The 19,843-nt window shown below is 39.8% G+C and overlaps 2 protein-coding genes across 5 annotated transcripts in view; one reads left to right on the top strand and one right to left on the bottom strand.

The window, feature by feature from the left end:
* mutyh (mutY DNA glycosylase) overlaps positions 1-16,334 on the bottom strand; it is a 26,989-nt gene extending 10,655 nt beyond the window's left edge. Inside the window, exons 1-2 of one of the 4 annotated variants that reach the window (XM_026159123.1) lie at positions 16,286-16,334; positions 12,523-12,733 (exon numbers count right to left, since the gene is read on the bottom strand). The gene's annotated coding sequence lies outside the window, so the exon portion shown is untranslated. Of the gene's footprint in view, positions 1-8,940; positions 8,988-12,522; positions 12,973-16,285 lie in introns of those variants that run through there. The other 3 variants (XM_026159122.1, XM_026159125.1, XM_026159126.1) reach the window with 3 other exon arrangements.
* LOC113016354 (cyclin-dependent kinase 4 inhibitor C-like) lies at positions 14,089-19,843 on the top strand. Its single transcript, XM_026159128.1, has 4 exons — positions 14,089-14,255; positions 16,594-16,774; positions 16,858-17,026; positions 19,225-19,843. The coding sequence occupies exons 1-4, from the start codon at positions 14,133-14,135 to the stop codon at positions 19,226-19,228; spliced, it is 477 nt and encodes a 158-aa protein (XP_026014913.1). The 5' UTR covers positions 14,089-14,132; the 3' UTR covers positions 19,229-19,843.

Here is a 19,843-nt window from a genome sequence, read left to right as displayed (position 1 = left end):
ACCAAGAGCCTGTACAGGGCCTCGGTCTCCTGGTGACATTGTGATATATATTTGTGTGTCATCTGCATAGCTGTGATAGTTTATTTTGTTGTTGTTTATAATCTGTGCCAGTGGGAGCATGTAGATGTTAAACAGAAGGGGTCCCAAGATGGAACCTTGGGGAACTCCACATGTGATACTTGTCTGCTCAGATGTGAAGTTACCTATTGATACAAAGTATTTCCTGTTTTCTACGTATGTTTTGAACCAGTTTAGTACAGTTCCTGAAAGACCTGTCCAGTTCTCCAGTCGTTTGAGTAATATGTTGTGGTCAACTGTATCAAATGCTGCACTGAGATCCAGTAAAACTAGGACTGACATTTTTCCACTGTCTGTATTCAGACATATGTCATTAAACACTTTGGTCAGAGCGGTTTCAGTGCTGTGGTTCTGTCTAAAACCTGACTGGAAGGCATCGTAGCAATTATTCTGTTTTAAGAAGTAACTGAGCTGTTGAGAAACTGCTTTTTCAATGATCTTACTTAAAAACGGGAGATTTGAGATCGGCCTGTAGTTGTTCATTTGTGTCTTGTCAAGATTGTCCTTTTTCAGTATAGGTTTGATTACAGCAGTTTTTAGTGATTCTGGAAACACACCTGATAATAAAGAAAAGTTGACGATCTGTAACAGGTCTGACTCTAAAGTCTTTGAGACCTTTTTGAAAAAACTTGTTGGCAGGACATCTAAACAGCAGGAGGAGGAGTTCAGTTTACCTAAGATGTCCTCCAGGTCTTTGCTGTTAATAGGTTGAAACTGTTTGATGGTGTTTAAGCAGTTTTTCGGTGGACACAGTACATATCCTGGATCTGCTGTTGATGTACCAACTGTTTGTCTAATCTTTTGGATTTTTTCAGTGAAGAATTTGGCAAAGTCATTGCAGGCCATGGTCGAATGAAGTTCAGCTGCCACTGACACAGGAGGGTTTGTTAGCCTGTCAACTGTAGAAAATAAGACCCGAGCATTATGGCTGTTTTTAGTGATGATGTCAGAGAAGTAGGACCTCCTTGCATTCCTCAGTTGTAAATTATAATTGTGAAGTTTCTCTTTATAGATGTCATAATGAACCTGGAGGTTTGTTTTTCTCCATCTGCGCTCAGCTTTCCTACACTCTCTTTTTTCTTTTTTCACCAGTGTGGAGTTTCTCCATGGAGACTTTTTCCTTCCAGAGATAACCTTCACCTTAATGGGAGCAATAGTGTCCATTACATTTAACATGTTAGCATTGAAGCTATTGACGAGCTCATTGACTGACCCTCTGGGCAGGTCAGGTGTTAATGGGAAGACCTGGTTAAAAATTGCACTACTGTGTTCAGTTATACACCGTTTTGTGATCACTGTTGTTGATATATTTGTGTGGGCTGAGATTTTACTTTCAAAGAAAACACAGTAATGATCAGACAGGCCCACATCAGACACAGTAACCTTTGAAATGCTCAGGCCTTTGGAGATCAGTAGGTCAAGAGTGTGTCCTCTATTATGTGTGGCCTCTGTTACATGCTGAGTCAGCCCAAAGTTGCCCAGAGTGTTACTCAGGTCTTTAGTCCCTTTGTCCTGAGGGTTGTCCACATGAATGTTAAAATCCCCAGCAATAATTACACAGTCAAAATCAACACAGATCACAGACAGCAGTTCACTGAGGTCATTAAAAAAGTCTGTGCAGTATTTGGGAGGCCTGTAAACATTAAGAAACACAACTTTGGATGGGGCCTTCAGCTGTAAAGCCACATATTCAAAAGACTGAAAACTTCCAGGAGATAGCTGCTTACATTGAAATGATTCATTAAATAAGACAGCAACCCCTCCTCCTCTCCTGCTCGCCCTGACCTCACTGATAAAACTGTAGTTAGGAGGGGTCGTCTCGATGAGAACAGCTCCACTGTTACTTTGGTCCAACCAAGTTTCAGTTAAAAACATAAAATCAAGGCTGTGCTCAGTGATTAAATCATTAATTAAAAATGTTTTCCCAGCTAGAGATCTAATGTTTAATAAAGCCAACTTAAGTGTTTTAGAGGTATTACTTGTCCCCTCGTGTTTGGGAGCAGTCTGTGGCACACAAGGTATGTTTACTATATTTAAAGATCTTTTAGAGTGCAGCTCTCTGTGTTTTGACCAGGCCACATGTCTCCTGTCACCTAAAAGTACAGAAATTTTAAAACCTTCTAGTAAACAGGGTCCCAGCTTCTCCTGGGAAAAGTCATCACTGCCATAATCCTCACAGCCCGGACCCTGGGAGCGTTGCGAGACCGCAAAGTCTGAACATGGTCAAAAAAGGGTTGCCAGGTCTTAAAAAAAAGTAGGAGTTTTGGAGTGAAATGTTTTGTGTTTCATGCAATGTTCAGAAATCTTTTCCTTTTTTTTAACTTTGTTACAGACACGTCTTCCTGCAACTGTTAGCAGCACTTCAAATGAGCCATATTCCTCAAAGGGGCACAACTGTTGTTTCTTGTTTTTGCACTCAGGAAAAATGCTGCTGTGGTCAGACAACAAATACAGAGTTTTGCACATCATTACCCAACTGTGACTTAGTGTTCTATCGAAATTTAAAACGAATCAAGGCAGGAGATCAGGCAGAGTATAAGAGAGCCCACTACGAACTGCATCAGAGCAGCAAAGCGGGCCCACTCACAACAATTTGAAGGCTACTACCTCAACAACAACACGCACAGGGAATTAAAGCTGTCACAAACTACAGGGGAACCACAACAACCACAGACCCCTGAGACACCACCCTTCCAGACAGTGGCGGTCCTAGCCTGTTTGGCGCCCTGGGCGAACACTCCCCCCCCCCCACACACACACAGACAAAACATATTAAGGATTGCACATTAACATAAAACTGTTGTACACACACACATATGAAGAGGGAGAGAGTATGCATAGTATGCAAACGGCTACTATCAGCCATAGCAGCCATAGCAGCAGTCTTTACTCTAATTATTAGAGTAAAGACTGCGAGCCGCGCCCTCTCATTCAACGTCAGTGTCTGACCTCACAAATGTGCTTCTGGAAGACTGGTGCAAAAACACACTCCTAAACTTTTATTAAAGCCTTCTCAGAAGAGCTGAAGCTTTTATGGCTGCAAAGGGTGAGTCGATATCATATTTAACCCTATGGAAAAAGAATAGGATGCCACTTAAGTTCATATGGCTGTGAAAGCAGGCGAGCAAATACGAAAGTATATCCACACTCGAACACAAGTTTCTATAAACTCTGCTGAGTAACTCTGTGGTGTGCTTCTTCCTCCTGCGCTTCCTGACTCACATTTTTATACAATCCCAGCAGTCTGTTGTGGTACATGAGTTCCTCCTACTCTACATTTACTAGGGGTGGGGGGGGGAAATCGATTCTGTGTCGTATCGTGATATTTTGTTTGCTAATAATGTATCAATACAGGGACAGCAGAAATCGATATTTTGTTACAAAAAAGGTTTTTGTGCTCTGACTTCAGAGCATGTTGATCCTTTTTCTGAGCAAGAATCCTGACATTCCTTCACTGTCCAAATGTGTTCAACTTTTTTTTGGCAGCAATAAACATGACAGTTTACTTATTGTAATTTAAGACATGTTTTATTTTAATTAAGTTTAAAACTTTTTTATTTAATGTAAAATTATATTTTGTTTTAATTTACTTTCAAATTCTTCAGTTGCTGAATGGGCTGCATAGTTTTCATAAATTGCATAGTTCAGAATAGCTATAATTGTACCAGATGGTTGCATTCAGTTAGTACATGACTTAATAATTGATCAACAAATTGATTTACTCTGCCTTACAGAAACCTGGTTGCAGCAGGATGATTATGTTAGTTTAAATGAATCAACACCCCCGAGTCATTCTAACTACCAGAAATCTCGAAGCACAGGCCGAGGGGGAGGTGTGGCAGCAATTTTTCACACCAGCCTATTAATTAATGAAAGACCAAGACAGACTTTTAATTCATTTGAAAGCCTGATGCTTAACATTGTCCACCCCAGCTGTGAAACTCAGAAACCAGTCTTACTTGATATCATCTATTGTCCACCTGGGCCTTACACAGAGTTTCTGTCTGATTTCTCAGACTTTATATCTAATTTAGTTCTGAGCTCAGATAAAATAATTATTGTGGGTGATTTTAACATCCATGTAGATGCTAAAAATGACAGCCTCAACATGGCATTTAATCTGTTATTAGACTCAATTGGCTTCTCTCAAAATGTAAAAGAACCCACCCACCACTTTAATCACACTCTAGATCTTGTTTTAACATATGGCATCGAACCTGAACATTTAACAGTGTTTCCTGAAAACCCTCTCCTGTCTGATCATTTCCTGATAACATTTACTTTTACAATAATTGATTACACAGCGGTGGAGAGTAGACTTTATCACAGTAGATGTCTTTCTGAAAGCGCTGTAACTAAGTTTAAGAATATAATCCACCCACTGTTATCATCTTCAATGCCCTGTACCAACATAGAGCAGAGCAGCTATCTGAACGCTACCCCAACAGAGGTCGATCATCTTGTTAATAATTTCACCTCCTCACTACGTACGACTCTGGATACTGTAGCTCCAGTGAAAACTAAGGTCTCTAATCAGAAGTACCTGACTCCGTGGTATAATTCTCAAACACGTACCCTAAAGCAGATGACTCGTAATCTGGAGAGGAAATGGCGTGTCACAAATCTAGAGGATCATCATTTAGCCTGGAGAAATAGTTTGCTGCTTTATAAGAAAGCCCTCCGCAAAGCCAGAACATCTTACTATTCATCACTGATTGAAGAAAATAAGAACAACCCCAGGTTTGTCTTCAGCACTGTAGCCAGGCTGACAAAAAGTCAGAGCTCTGTTGAGCCAACCATCCCTTTAACGTTAACTAGTAATGACTTCATGAACTTCTTCACAAATAAAATTTTTATCATTAGAGAAAAAATTACCAATAATGATCCCACAGATGTAATATTATCTACAGCTACTCTTAGTACCATTGATGTTAAGTTAGACTCTTTTTCTCCAATTGATCTTTCTGAGTTAACTTCAATAATTACTTCCTCCAAACCATCAACGTGTCTTTTAGACCCCATTCCTACAAAACTGCTCAAAGAAGTCCTGCCATTAATTAATTCTTCGATCTTAAATATGATCAACCTATCTCTAATGATCGGCTATGTACCACAGGCCTTCAAGCTGGCTGTAGTTAAACCTTTACTCAAAAAGCCATCTCTAGACCCAGCAGTCTTAGCTAATTACAGGCCAATCTCCAACCTTCCTTTCATATCAAACATCCTTGAAAGAGTAGTTGTCAAACAGCTAACAGATCATCTGCAGAGGTTTATTTGAAGAGTTTCAGTCAGGTTTCAGAGCTCATCACAGCACAGAAACAGCTTTAGTGAAGGTTACAAATGATCTTCTTATGGCCTCTGACAGTGGACTCATCTCTGTGCTTGTCCTGCTAGACCTCAGTGCAGCGTTCGATACTGTCGACCATAATATCCTATTAGAGCGATTAGAACATGCTGTAGGTATTACAGGTACTGCGCTGCAGTGGTTTGTATCATATCTATCTAATAGACTCCAGTTTGTGCATGTAAATGGAGAGTCCTCTTCACACACTGAGGTTAATTATGGAGTTCCACAGGGTTCAGTGCTAGGACCAATTCTGTTTACATTATACATGCTTCCCTTAGGCAGCATCATTAGAAGACATAGCATACATTTACACTGCTATGCAGATGACACCCAGCTCTATCTGTCCATGAAGCCAGATAACACACACCAATGAGTTAAACTGCAGGAATGTCTTAAAAACATAAAGACCTGGATGGCCGCTAACTTTCTGTTTCTTAATTCAGATAAAACTGAGGTTATTGTACTCGGCCCTGAAAAGCCTAGAAATATGGTATCTAAGCAGATTCTTACTCTGGATGGCATTACCTTGGCCTCCAGTAACGCTGTGAGGAACCTTAGAGTCATTTTTGACCAGGACATGTCCTTCAATGCACATATTAAACAAATATGTAAGACTGCGTTCTTCCATTTGCACAACATCTCTAAAATTAGAAATATTCTGTCTCAGAGTGACGCTGAAAAACTAGTTCATGCATTTATTACTTCCAGGCTGGACGACTGTAATTCATTATTATCAGGATGTCCAAAAAACTCACTGAAAAGTCTTCAGTTAATCCAAAATGCTGCAGCAAGAGTCCTGACAGGGACTAGAAAGAGAGAGCAGATTTCTCCTGTTTTGGCTTCCCTTCATTGGCTTCCTGTTAAATCCAGAATTGAATTCAAAATCCTGCTCCTCACATACAAGGTCTTAAATAATCAGGCCCCATCTTATCTTAATGACCTTGTAGTACCATATCACCCTATTAGAGCACTTCGCTCTCGCTCTGCAGGCCTACTTGTTGTTCCTAGAGTATTTAAAAGTAGAATGGGAGGCAGAGCCTTCAGTTTTCAGGCCCCTCTTCTGTGGAACCAGCTTCCAGTTTGGATTCGGGAGACAGACACTATCTCTACTTTCAAGATTAGGCTTCAAACTTTCCTTTTTGCTAAAGCATATAGTTAGGGCTGGACCAGGTGACCCTGAATCCTCCCTTAGTTATGCTGCAATAGACGTAGGCTGCCGGGGGATTCCCATGATGCATTGAGTTTTTCCTTTCCAGTCACCTTTCTCACTCACTATGTATTAACAGACCTCTCTGCATTGAATCATATCTGTTATTAACCTCTGTCTCTCTTCCACAGCATGTCTTTTATCCTGTCTTCCTTCTCTCACCCCAACCGGTCGCAGCAGATGGCCCCGCCCCTCCCTGAGCCTGGTTCTGCTGGAGGTTTCTTCCTGTTAAAAGGGAGTTTTTCCTTCCCACTGTTGCCAAAGTGCTTGCTCATAGGGGGTCATATGATTGTTGGGTTTTTCTCTGTATCTATGAAGCGCCTTGAGGCGACTTATGTTGTGATTTGGCGCTATATAAATAAAATTGAATTGAATTGAATTGAAAGTTAAGTTGGACTAGACTGTAATACAAACCGTTCAGTTTGTCACCAATATAACTGACTGAAATGAGAGAAAGACTGAGTGTGAGACTTTATCAATATTCATTTTATCTAATATCAAAGTTTACCATTATGTACAGAATCTGAATATCGCAAAATATTTTAAAAAATTGCAATAATATCGTATCGTGCGTTAAGTATTGTGATAATATCGTATCGTGGGATGTATGGTGATTCCCACCTCTAACATTTACCCAATAAAAAGAACATATTTCTATTGAGCGTTTTTTATTTGCTGTGTTAAGACAGAATACAAACTCGTCAAACTTTGCGTTTATGTATTTATCTTTTTACAGGACACTAATTATTTTACATACCAACATCAAGAATACAGGCAGTTATGTGATATGTTTTGGTATAAAAAGTGAAAACAATGCAAAAACACCTGAATGTGGGGACCCTACTGCTCACATAGAATGTAATAAAATGCCTATTTAAATATTGCTATATGAGTAAACACACAATGTGACAGACCACAAGTCTTTGCTGTCACTTTTGTTTGTGCTGCATGTGTTGGCTCATGTAGAAGTACAGTTATACAGAAGAGTGGCAAAATTTATTGCCCAACAATGTGACAGACTGATAAATTTAAACAAACTCATCCTTTCAAGGTAAAGCTGCTAAAGGTGGTTCTACAAGCTACTGAATCAGAATCACTGGGTGTATTTAGGTTGCTTTTTTAATGTACTTATCCCTCCTGATAGTTTTTTTTCTTTTTACTAGTTCTGCTTTTGGTTAGTGTCCTCGTCGCTCTGGCTGGAGTGAGACGTTACTTTACGCCCATCGGCATTGCACAGGTAGTCAAACATCTCTAGGATGACACATCCGTACATGCCATCACGAGATCCAAGCGTAGTTTCAAGGCAGCACAATATCTTCCACCCCTCGCCCCCCACCCCTCGTAGCAGATGACTACCCCTGCTTGAGCCTGGTTATGCGGGAGGTTTCTTCCTTTTAAAAGATATTTTTTCCTTCCCGTTGTCACCAAGTACTTGCTCATAGAAGGTCATCTGATTGTTAGGGTTTTCAATAAGAGGCACCCTGTGAAGCAACAGTTGAAGTTGATGTGAGATATGGATGATGCAGAAAGATATTAATTTGCCACTCACGACAATGCGTGCCCTCACGAAGGACTGGCAATATTGTCATGGCCCAAGAGCTGACAATAGAATATGTGCATCAACGTTCACTTATGCACATGCATGCGTGTGTGCATGTTCACAAGCATGCGTGTATATGTGAACATGCACACATTTACCCTTGTGTGCATGAGTATGCACAGCATGCCTCCCGTTGGAGGGTTTAGATTAGCTGATTGCATCATTGAGTAACAACTAACCGTTGAAAGGGAATGGCACAGAGCCTCTTAAAAAACTTCTTGTATTCAGAAACTGTGTTCAACTCGATTCTTGTCTGAAGGCTTTCTAACAGTTGACTCTTTTATATCATTCCTCCATTAAAAAGCAGACTAGAAAACCATAGCAGAAGCAATACCCTGTAGCTCAGTAGTTTCTATGTTAATGTTATTTCCTGGATGACTATTAAGCAACCCAACATCCAAATGTTATTTTAGGCAATTTTAGTCACAGCATTTAACAAATGAAAATAAAGACAACCTGTGTCTTAAATAAAATAAACAATCGTTTGCAATCATTACACAAACTTCTGCTTCCAATCATGCTGAACCTGCTAGCAACCTCCTCATCTCTTTGCCAGTCTTTCCACACCACAAACCAATGACATGCATGTACAAAACAAAAAGCAATTCAACCACATTGTATAAACGTTCCCAAGTTATAGCATGTGACAGGTAAATAAAGTTCATGGTTTTACATGAATATTTCCAAAAATAAAGGTTGTTCACTCACTCTGAAGCAACGTGTTTGTGTCGTTTCACTGAGAACAGAACAGGAAGTCTGACACAATAAAAGAGGAAGTGCTAAGGTACTCTTAAAAATAAAAGCGCAGGATAAAGTGGCCTTGCCGGTATTTGCCAAAAACTGATTGCTTGTATTTAAACTGCTATAAATAACTTGCTGGTCTATAATATGTGAAACATATGTCAAATGTATCCCTCATGAATGATATCATGTCATTTTCAAATCAAATCAAATCAAAATTTATTTATATAGCACATATTAAAAACAACAGTGTTGACCATAGTGCTTCACAGTCAATAAAAACATGAGACAGTTAAAACAAACAATAGAAGAGGACAACAAACAATAGGTAACAACGCAACAAGCTAAAACAGCCAACTAGACAGAATCAAAAGCCAAAGTAAAAAAATAAGTTTTAAGACGTAATTTAAAAGACTGGATAGACTCGGCAGTGCGAATATGAACGGGGAGGTTATTCCAGAGTCTGGGTGCCACGGATGCAAAGGCCCGGTCGCCTCTCGACTTCATTCGAGTCCTAGGTTGTGCTAGGAGCCTATGGTTGGATGATCTAAGTGCCCTGTTGGGATTGTATGAATGGAGTAAATCAGAAAGATAACTGGGCGCTAAATTATTCAAAATATTAAAAGTGAACAAAAGAATTTTAAAATCTATACGATATTTAACAGGGAGCCAATGTAATTTGGCTAAAATTGGAGTTATGTGTTCATGAATTCTCGTACCTGTTAAAAGACGCGCAGCTGCATTTTGAATTAACTGGAGCCGGCAAAGAGAGGAGTGTTGGAGGCCCGAGTAGAGGGAGTTACAGTAGTCCAATCTGGATGTAATAAATGCGTGGATAAGCTTTTCAAGATCTTTTAAAGGAAGGAACGGCTTTGCTTTGGAAATCTGACGCAACTGGTAAAAGCTGTTTTTTACCACAGTGGACACCTGTTTCTCGAGTTTAAAAGAGCCATCCAGGAACACTCCGAGGTTTCTTACAGTGGACGAAAGATGGCTAGCGAGAGGGCCTAGGGCGTCAGCTAACTGGTCTAGCGGAGTGTGACTACCAAAGACTATGATTTCGGTCTTATTCTCGTTCAATGTAAGAAAATTATGTGATAACCAAATTTTTACTTCATGCAAACAGTTGAACAGAGGTTGCAAAGAAGCAGTCACATCGGATTTCAAAGGTAAATAAATCTGGATATCATCGGCATAACAGTGAAAGGAGATGTTATGTTTTCTAAAAATTTATCCCAACGGCAACATGTACAAAGAGAAAAGAGCAGGACCGAGCACGGACCCTTGAGGCACACCACAATAAATAGGGGCAGAAGCCGAGGAGTGTTGCCCCATAGCAACAGAGAACGACCTCTCTGAGAGATAGGATTTAAACCAAGATAAAACCGTACCTTTGAGACCAACAACATGTTCCAATCTTGATAGAAGAATGTTGTGATTAACCGTGTCAAAAGCAGCAGACAAGTCAAGTAAAACTAAGACCACAGAATATCCAGCAACAAACAACATTCCTGTAACAAGGTAGAAGCCGCAATCAGTTTTTGGCAGTGACTTTATGTATCCTTTATTTATGCAGTTAAAAAAAGTTATTGTTGACTTTAAATCTGGCCAAGAGGACAGCTGAAATTGCAACAAATGCAAAAATAGTTATGTAAACATATTTTAAGTGGACAATAGGGAGGACATAAGAAGCTAAGCAGGGAAGATAAGGGCAGGAGAGGAGAAAAGTGCGACCGCCTTCGCTGAGAGCCAAAAGAGAAGGCTCTGTCTTTGAATCTGACTAAAGTCTGTGTAAGTTTTCAAATGTCTCACATTCCTTGTTTGCAAACAGCTGGCAGTCACTGGGACTAAACATAGCCTGAGCAGTTATGAACAAGACTTTTTGTCTTAACTGTAACTTCCAGTTAGTGTGGGTGTGCCTGGCTACAGTTTCCCGTCAGATTTGCATAGTCAGAACTTCCGGACAAATGAACTACACTCCTTTCAGCCCTAAAACACTTAAAACAACTGACACAGCACATCTCGCCACAATAGTCAGTTTGTATGACAAACCAAATCTGGGAGTGGCTGATGCATTCATCTACATGCTGCAGAGAGGTTATACTTCCATCTAGACAGTAACAGCTGCTAGGCTTTTTTGATTTCTTAAGTGCGATTCGGCCATTTGGTGATGCACAAATACATCAGAGATAAGCAGGAGCAGGAGTACAGCACAGATGTGTTGGATTTTGTGGAGAGGTATGGGAGAAATCCCAGATGTGAACAGGCCAGAGAGATGGTGATGTTGATGTGATGTGGGGAAGTACCAGTACCTGTGGGGGGACACTCCCACTAGGTTTAAATCTGGGACTCCCCACCATTTGACCTTAGAACTGAAGAAGCTTCTCGGATGAGAGGTGAAACGTCTTCAAGCAACTTAAAGAAGTCCAGACGCTTTTCTTTGCAAGCTCCTTAGACTACGATGACCTGAATGAATGAAGTCACTTTGAATGCGTTGTGATTGTTGGTGCTAGACGCAGTGTTGCCAACTCCTCAGTAAGGAAAATCGCTATTGGCTGTGCTAAAAGTCGCTAGAAGTCGCTAAATGACGTCATCGCCTAATTTGCATAATTGGTCATGCTAATGTAATTGTAACCTGCGTTGTTGGAGAGAGGAATAACATCGTGGAAGAGACATAAGGTGAGTAAAAAACGTCTTAAACGAATTTAGAATTTATTTAGAACTACAAATTATTATTAAATTTCTTTAATTTATTACAATTATTATTTTTTAATAATGTCACAATTCCAACCCTGCTCCTTTATCCGGGCCTGGACCGGCAAAAGTGACCCGAGATTGGCACTCTGGTGGAGTTAATTTGTGTGTAGGCTATGTGTGTTTATAAGTAGTTTTAAACCTTGTGATCCACAAAACAGCATAACAGTAAAAGAAGAACAGACTGTGTTACAGTCAGTGCGGAGCAGCGACTTTGCTCATAAGCGATTCATTTGCAGTTTGGACGCACGGGTGTGAACATCTCCTGCCCTGATAGCGTGTTGAGCTGGGGGAGGACCATCCTCCGCCCGTGAGCGCTTTGGAACGGGCGAGGTGCCCACGGCAGCACCGCTGCTTGTTGAGAGTGAAAGCGATACGCGCTTTCACGTCAAAAAGTCGTCATAAATAAGTCTCCAGTAACACCAGAAAAAGTCGCCAGATTTGTCGCTAGTCGCTTTTTAGAAAAAAAGTCGCTAAGGGGCTCTGAAAACTCGCTAAATATAGCGACAAAGTCGCTAAGTTGGCAACACTCGCCAGACGGGCTGGTCTGAGTATTTCAAAAGCTGCTGATCCGCAATAACTGTCCCACCAAATGAGGTGACCGTAGATGCACAGCTTGTTACAGGAGAGGGCGGCAAAGACAAAGAAACTAAAAGCACACAGGCCGTGACGTGACGAAAAAGAAATAGAGCTCTTGCTGTAATGTCGTAATAAAAGGCGCGCATCGTCTGCGCCAGCGCGTCGACGTTTCAAAACATTCACATGGACAATGAATGAAGGCACCACCATTATTACCGTGTTATGAAGTTCCGTTAACCGTCCCGCCTATGAGCCGATGAGGAACCGTCCAATCAGGCCGTCTCCTCCTCTTTGGAAAGAACCTCTGATCTTCACGAGCTGTGGATTCATCCGAGAGGCTTTTTTAAACTGAGAGGAGGCTCGCCTCACGGTGACTGCGCGACGTTTCTAACGAAAGTCATCCCCGTGTCTGGCTCCCTCTTTCATCCTGTAACAGGTTAAAAACGGAAATACAAACTCGAATTACTTTTGAAAACGAGCGGGAACTGCCAGTAAATGCATCACATGCTTGAAATCACGCGTGGAGGCGACATTTTATTTTTTCTTTCTTTTCTTTTCCTTTTTTTGGCTGTTTTTCGGGGGGATTTTCAGCTCGAGTCGTTTGGAAAATGTGATGCCACGCACTGAACAGCAGGAGGAAGGTGTGCTACGGTTTTAATCTCATTTAACGTAAGTTTTTATATTTATCTATTTAATTATTTTGTGTTTTTGCTTGCTTTTTGTTATTCAGACATCATTGTCACAGTTCTGGCTTTGGTTCCGTTTTTTCAGGCTGCAGGCGGCTTACTGTATCCCTGACATATAGATATTGTGAAAAGGCTCCATGCAGCTTTTTCCATAAACAGGCCCAAACATCACATCAATAAAATGTCACGCAGGAAAATCAGCAGGGGAGCAGGAAAAATAGGCAAAATCTGTAATATTATTTTCTTTGAATATTCTAATTATGACCTACATGGAGTATATCAGTATCTCGGGAAGGGTGGGAGAGGCATCATTTATTTTGCTGCTGGACAAGCATAACATGCTCAAATAGAAGCTGTAAACATGTAATCAGTGTTGATTGTACTCTACCGGAGTACTCGAAGCGCTCTATACAACACGCCACATTCACACAAGCACTATCTTCTATGCTTTTTAAGTGCTTTCTAACTACCATGCACACACATGGTGTTTTGTATTCTGATCGATACAACTTGGAGTTGATATCTTGCGCAAGGATATTTGGCATATACCAAATATCCTTGCGCAAGATATCGCTTGTTTCATCCAGTTTCATCATAATAAAACTAATGAATTAGTCCTATCTCCAGTCATATATTTTCTTAATTTTGCTTTCCCAGTTCTAAAAAAAAAAAATCAAACAAACAAACAGACAAAAATAAAACAATGTAAGGGGGTATAAGATATTTTTAGTTTTATACATAAGGACTGCACCTAATGATATATTTTTAAATTTCAGAATAATTAGTTTAGGGGTAACTTGTCAAAAACCAGATGTGCAATAAATCTCCAGCTCTGCCGTGTGTCAAAATAAACACTGAACCCACGGGGAAGCCACTGAGCTGAATACAGCTCAAAACAAAATCGAGATATAATTAGTCACTTCTAATATTTGAATTTGAAGTGACTAATTTTGTCTAATTCTTGTTCAGTAACAGCTTGAGCTGCACAGTCAAGGATGATGTAAGGGTGGGAGGGACATGTTTCAGATTTCTGTATTTGGCCAGTCCACCCTCCCGGATTATTTCAGTCTTCAACACAGCCTACAGAAAAATTTTAGGTGATAAGTTTGCTTTGTATTGCGTTTTAAAGGGACACCTGATATGAGTCTCTCTGACCAACTCTGCAATGCCTGTGCAACTGGAAATCTATTAGAAATCATAACTTTACTGCAAAATGGAGCTGATGTAAATATTAAAAATGTGTTTAATAGGACTGCAATACAGGTAAGTAATAAAAACCGTTTGAACTGGCTTTTTTCCAAAGTGATCTTAAACATATTTGGACGATTTCAGTCTGTTTTGCTTGCTAGCAGCTTGATTTACTTCCTTGTTTTAGTGCTTTGTGTTAGAGGCTGAGGCCTCCTCACATGTGCTCTTCAAATATCCACCAGCTTCGATAATGTCATCATTATACTGAATACAATCGTCTCAGATCGATGTAAATATTTTTTGAAGTGCAGAAATCTGTATGTGGTTGTTATAAGTTTGGACTCTCCAAAATAGATTTAAGTGTAGTGAAAAAGATAAACAGTTTACCAAAAGTCTAAAAAGCTGAAATTCACGATTTACTATCAGATTTTAATACATTTATAGATTAATATAAATACATATGTATGTGCATGAGTGTGTTTTATGGAGTAATAAGATGTTCTGTTATCACTTCCTTAGTTTCACAATTTCTTTTTCAAATGCAGATTTTGTACTTGACTCAGAAAGAGCTGTAGTTTTTTTTTTTTTATCACATGAAGTAAAGAATAAACTTGTGTTCATATTATTGTAATTAAGAGAAATCAGCAAATCCGAGACAACATTAAAGTCTGAAATTGTCAATGGAGCTGAGGAGCAGCAAAATGGTGGTGTTAAGGAAATGGTGAGTGAGGGTGTTAGCTGTTAAAAAGAACCTGGATTTATTCAGATGTACATTTTTTGCTTTAGGACAAAATATATAAATTGTTCAAGTCTCTTAATTTTACAAGAAGCGGAAAATAAAGAATAAGTATTTACTGGTTTATGGTTGTGGGCAGAGGTCTGAACAGATCCTTTATGTATCTATCCAACACCATGTTTGGGGAAAAAAAGTCTTAGTCTGAGTTTTGTTTTTGTTTGTTTTAGTGATAACTTTTTAAGTAGCAGCTGCATTTCATCATAAAGTAGGGCACAGAAAAGAAAGCAGAGTCGTGAAGCATGAGGCACACAGACAAAGGACGCGCCCATGTCTATAACAAACAAGGAAAAAGGAAAAAGGGCTGCTTCCCACATTCTAACACACACACAATCACATACGCACATGCTCGCGTATCAACATTCCACTGAACAAATGTATTCATTATTGTATTACTTTTCTTTCTTGTGTATAAATAAAGACAAGTGCAAGAACAGAGCATGCACATCACAGGGCCCCCACTTTGGTGTGAGCGCTCTGCCCTGCAAGTAAAAACTGCAGCGTGTGTGTTTCTACTCTCTGACTCTAAGCTGAAGAAGTGTCTTTAGAATAAATCTCTTGACACTACAAAAACAGAATTTTCCATTTTTTATGCTCGTGTCAAATATAAGTTACTAGAAAAATATTGAAAAAATGAAGAAAAAAACAACAATTCGATGCTTAATTAATTTCCTGCTATTAAAGATGATATCACTGAAAAAATTACATTTGAAAACCAAACAAGATTTTGAAATCCATACATATCTAGTTTAATTGCTTGCTTGCTTGATTAAAATTAATTCTTCCAGGATGGAGTTACCTTTAAGAGCAAACCTGTTCAGAAAGGCAAATAATCATGTGCAGCAGTTTGACCAGAAGGCCTGTTTTTAGCGGAGGTAGCGAAGACATTTAAGTGGGAACTCCAGTCTCATGAAAATGAACCAATGGGCTGCTGTCAGTGCTTGTTAGGCCTGTGCGCAGCGAACCAAAAGTCCGTCAGCCCAACGTGAAAAATGCCCGGTTTGCCAGATTAGCAGCCCGTGCCCTGCTTGGATCTGATTTTAAACGTGCTTTTTTTGTTGTTGTTTTTGCTCGTGCACTGTCTGCGTGTCACACGAGGTTTAATATGAACGATCGTATTGGGTGCAGGCCTACAGCTGAACGGTCCACTCAGAGAGGAAGCTCCTCCTCGTTGACCGCTCATCCAACATATCGTGTGCTCGCGAGTTCATAATTATGCATAGTAACTTTGAAATTCATACATGCTGACATGCACGAGTCCAGACGAACTGGTGAAGATGTTTTTCACCTATCTGTATGACGCAGTCCTTACCTGTCTGCCACCAATAGAAACAGGTCCGCTGATGCTGCTGTCCAATGGCAGGCGCAGATTTTCCCTGTGACGACAAGAAACGTCAGGAGGAGAGGCGGGGCCAATGCGGGGCCAATGAATTAATAGCAATACATTTATTGAGCATTAAATGCATTAAATTGGGATTTGGTGTCATGGGATGAATTTAATATTTAAATATAAAAATGATAATCGCCAGGCACACCCTGGGCAGCTCCTTAAAGCTTCTTCTTCTCCTAAATTATCTCCCGCATCCATCCTCTCTCTCCCTCCATGCTGTGTGTGTGCAGGTAGTGAAGTTGGGGGACTCCCGGGTCATTGAGACTCTGCTGCAAGCGGGGGCAAATCCAAATGTGCCAGATCCCTCCTGCGGTCTCACCGTGACCCACGATGCCGCTCGTGAAGGATTCGTGGATTCTGTGCGCGTGCTGCTAAACTATGGGGCCGACGTTAACATCGCAGATGAAAGAGGTACGGAATTAAATGATTTGATTTACTTCTGTTTTGTTTTCTTCTCGCACCTGGTTTTGATTGACCTATAACTCCATATGAAGGTAACCTTCCGCTGCACCTGGCCGCCAGTAAGGGTCACCTGGAGGTTGTCAGGCTGCTCATTGGATACACCGAGAATCGCGGCGTACGCAACAATGACGGACTCACCGCCGAGCAGCTCGCGCGCGGCAATGGCCACACGGACACAGCCACGTTCATCCAAAACCATCAGTGAGTGGATCAAACTGCACCTTACACGAGAAGAGTTTCTGCTCCCAAAATAATATGGGAGGGATTTTTCCTGAGCCCAGTTAAGTCAAAAACACAAAATAAAGGAACAAAACAAAAGTTTTAGTGTAGTGTGTGTGTGTGTGTGTGTGTGTGTGTGTGTGATGTTTAGCAATAAAGAGCCATGTAAAAGATGTAGGCTAATTATTTTACATGTCAGTACAGTGGTTTGTGCTCTGAATATTTTGTAGTTTTGTGAGTTTTAAGGCTTCAGGCGTGAGTTTGTTTTTTCTTGTTCTGTTAGTTTTTGTAATTCTGACCTTATTGGTTTAATTATGAATGACCTAAAATGACATTAGTGGACAAATTCCAGCTGCTGGAGCATAACAGTGAGATGTAAAAATTATGTCACGTCAATAACACACATAATGGTCTTAATTTTTTTTTCATCTTTTCAACACTAAAAGATACATATTGAAAAATAAAAAATAAAATTCAAATAAAATTCAGTTAAATTTAATAATAAATAACACAGGGATAAGTGGTCGTGGATAGAGTGAAACTATTGTTTCTATCAGCTTACATATAGACTTAATAATAATAATAATAATAATAATAATAATAATAATGGATTGCATTTATGCTGAAGCACTATAATCTTTCATTTGTTTCTAGAACCTTTGTGAAACTAAATGAGCAGATTACTGTCTGTGGCCACAACATGTGCTGTGTGTTTAAATCTGTTGCATTTGAGTCATCTTACTTTGCTATTACATTAACAAATGAAATCAAATTTGTATTCTGTTTTTCTTTAATATTTAGGTGACATTTACAGTCACCTAAGTACAGTTGTGCTTTCACATGTTTACTAAGCAGAAGTTAGGAAGTAAAGCCATAAGATTTACACTACAGAGAGTAGTGCAAGGAGCAATTTTATACTTATTAAACCAGTATGCACCTTTACAGGCTACACAATGAATTTAAGGATAATGTTTACATGTTAATAGTCAAATCGTTAAAATCTGTCAATAGACTCTGAGCTTTCTGAGGCCCGTCCATTGTGTGCCAGAAAACAGCGTTTCTGAATGTAAAGGAAACATAATGCTGCTGTCACCTTTTCTATAAAATTATCTAAATATTATTTTCCAGTTCACAGATTGAACTGGTTTGTTTGTTTCTTGTGTTTCGTCAGCGAGGCTTTGAACTCTAATAAAGCGCCTCTTTTTGATACTCAGCTCGAAACATTTAACCGAAAGTGAAACTTAAAATCTTTCGCGTGCAGTTTGAAATTAAACGACCGTCTTGTTGTTCAGTTTTCAATAGCAAATAATTACACCGAGCTTGTAATAACCCAGTGGTGATACTGTTGTTTAACTTATTCATTACCGGAATTAGAATTATTGCAACCTGTATTTGAAGTGTGTCAGCCTGAACTCGCGAGCTTTGTTTTTATGTCAATTCGTTATTAGAGGAAACCGGAGGTCGCTGTGTTAAAGCTTCTTTCTGAAATCATCTCCAATCAGATTCCAGTCAGACGTCAGCTCATCGTTAATGAGCATGCGCATACGCCGCATCTTCTTTAGTTTTTTTTTTTTTTCTCAGACAGGACCGGACAGCTGAACCTGCAACAGAGCGAGCGCGATTTTGACTTCACCTCAGGTTTCCGCCACCACAAAGTCCTCGATATGCGTGGGTTTTTGTTTGTTTTGGGGGGTGTAACTTTAGATTGTGTCTGGGTGCATATGGAAATAAAATGCACACTGCTGACAAAGCTTTCCTTTATGGCACAAAAGCAATAATTAAAAGACTCTCACGTGACCGCACATGAGAAGCGAAAAATGCCCACCTTAGAGGAGCCTAGGCAAGAATCGATCAATCCGAGGAAAATGACAGCGTTGTGGAGGATGTAAGCGGGCTGAGCTACAGCGCAACGAACAGTTTAAAGGTGACAAACCAGTTTTTCTTTTGCTTCGGAACAAACAGAGGTTTTAATGTCAGTTAAAATTTATCCCAGTGTTAAAATCAAATTTGCGCTCATGCCTCGTGGAGCTGACGACACAGTGAAAATGTTTAACTTTTATAGACTGTAAAACACATTGCAGTTCCACTTATTTTATAATTTTTCAGGTCTAATTTTAGTTAGTATGCATGGATGCAGAGGTTAAATATGTGCCATGAACTTCCACATTTTTCTCCCACAGCTAAGAGGAAGGATGTGATTAAGAGAGCCTGGAGTCTGTTTGGAAAGCAACTTCTTCTTCTGATCTTTTGTTTCCCGAACTTTTTTGCCGGACATTGAACACGTCTATACGTTAAAAACAATAATTAGCGCTACAAAAACTAAAGAACAAAAATCTGGGATTTATATTCACAGTCTGGTGGAAAGAATACTTTGCAACACTTGCTTACTAAATGAGAGAATGTGACTCTTTCATATGGTTATTGAAAAACTGTGAAGCTGAGTGCATAAAAGTGTTTTTCATTGTTATTTTTATGCATTTACCAAACTAATACCTTACATACTGTGAAACATTGCTTTCACATTCACCATTAGGTGCATCTACACACTTCCGACACAGTCACATAAACATTAACTTCTTTTTGATGCTGCATTTTGTTTGATGGTGTTATGTTCTGGTCATCAATGAAAGCTCTCAGAAAACCCCTGGCACCTTTGTGTCTGGGCTAACATTTATCTAAAGCTTCAAAGTTAGTACAAAGTTATGTTGTACCAAACAGCAAGCATCAAAGTGTATCGTCTAATTGTAACCTACGGTCTTCTGTTTTTTGTGCACGCAAATAAATCACACGTGAAATTTT

The sequence above is a fragment of the Astatotilapia calliptera genome, chromosome 23, assembly GCF_900246225.1.
Source record: "Astatotilapia calliptera chromosome 23, fAstCal1.2, whole genome shotgun sequence".
In the NCBI taxonomy this organism is placed as follows: domain Eukaryota; kingdom Metazoa; phylum Chordata; class Actinopteri; order Cichliformes; family Cichlidae; genus Astatotilapia; species Astatotilapia calliptera.
Note: the sequence above shows the minus strand (reverse complement) of the source record. Positions and strands in the feature narration are given on the sequence as shown.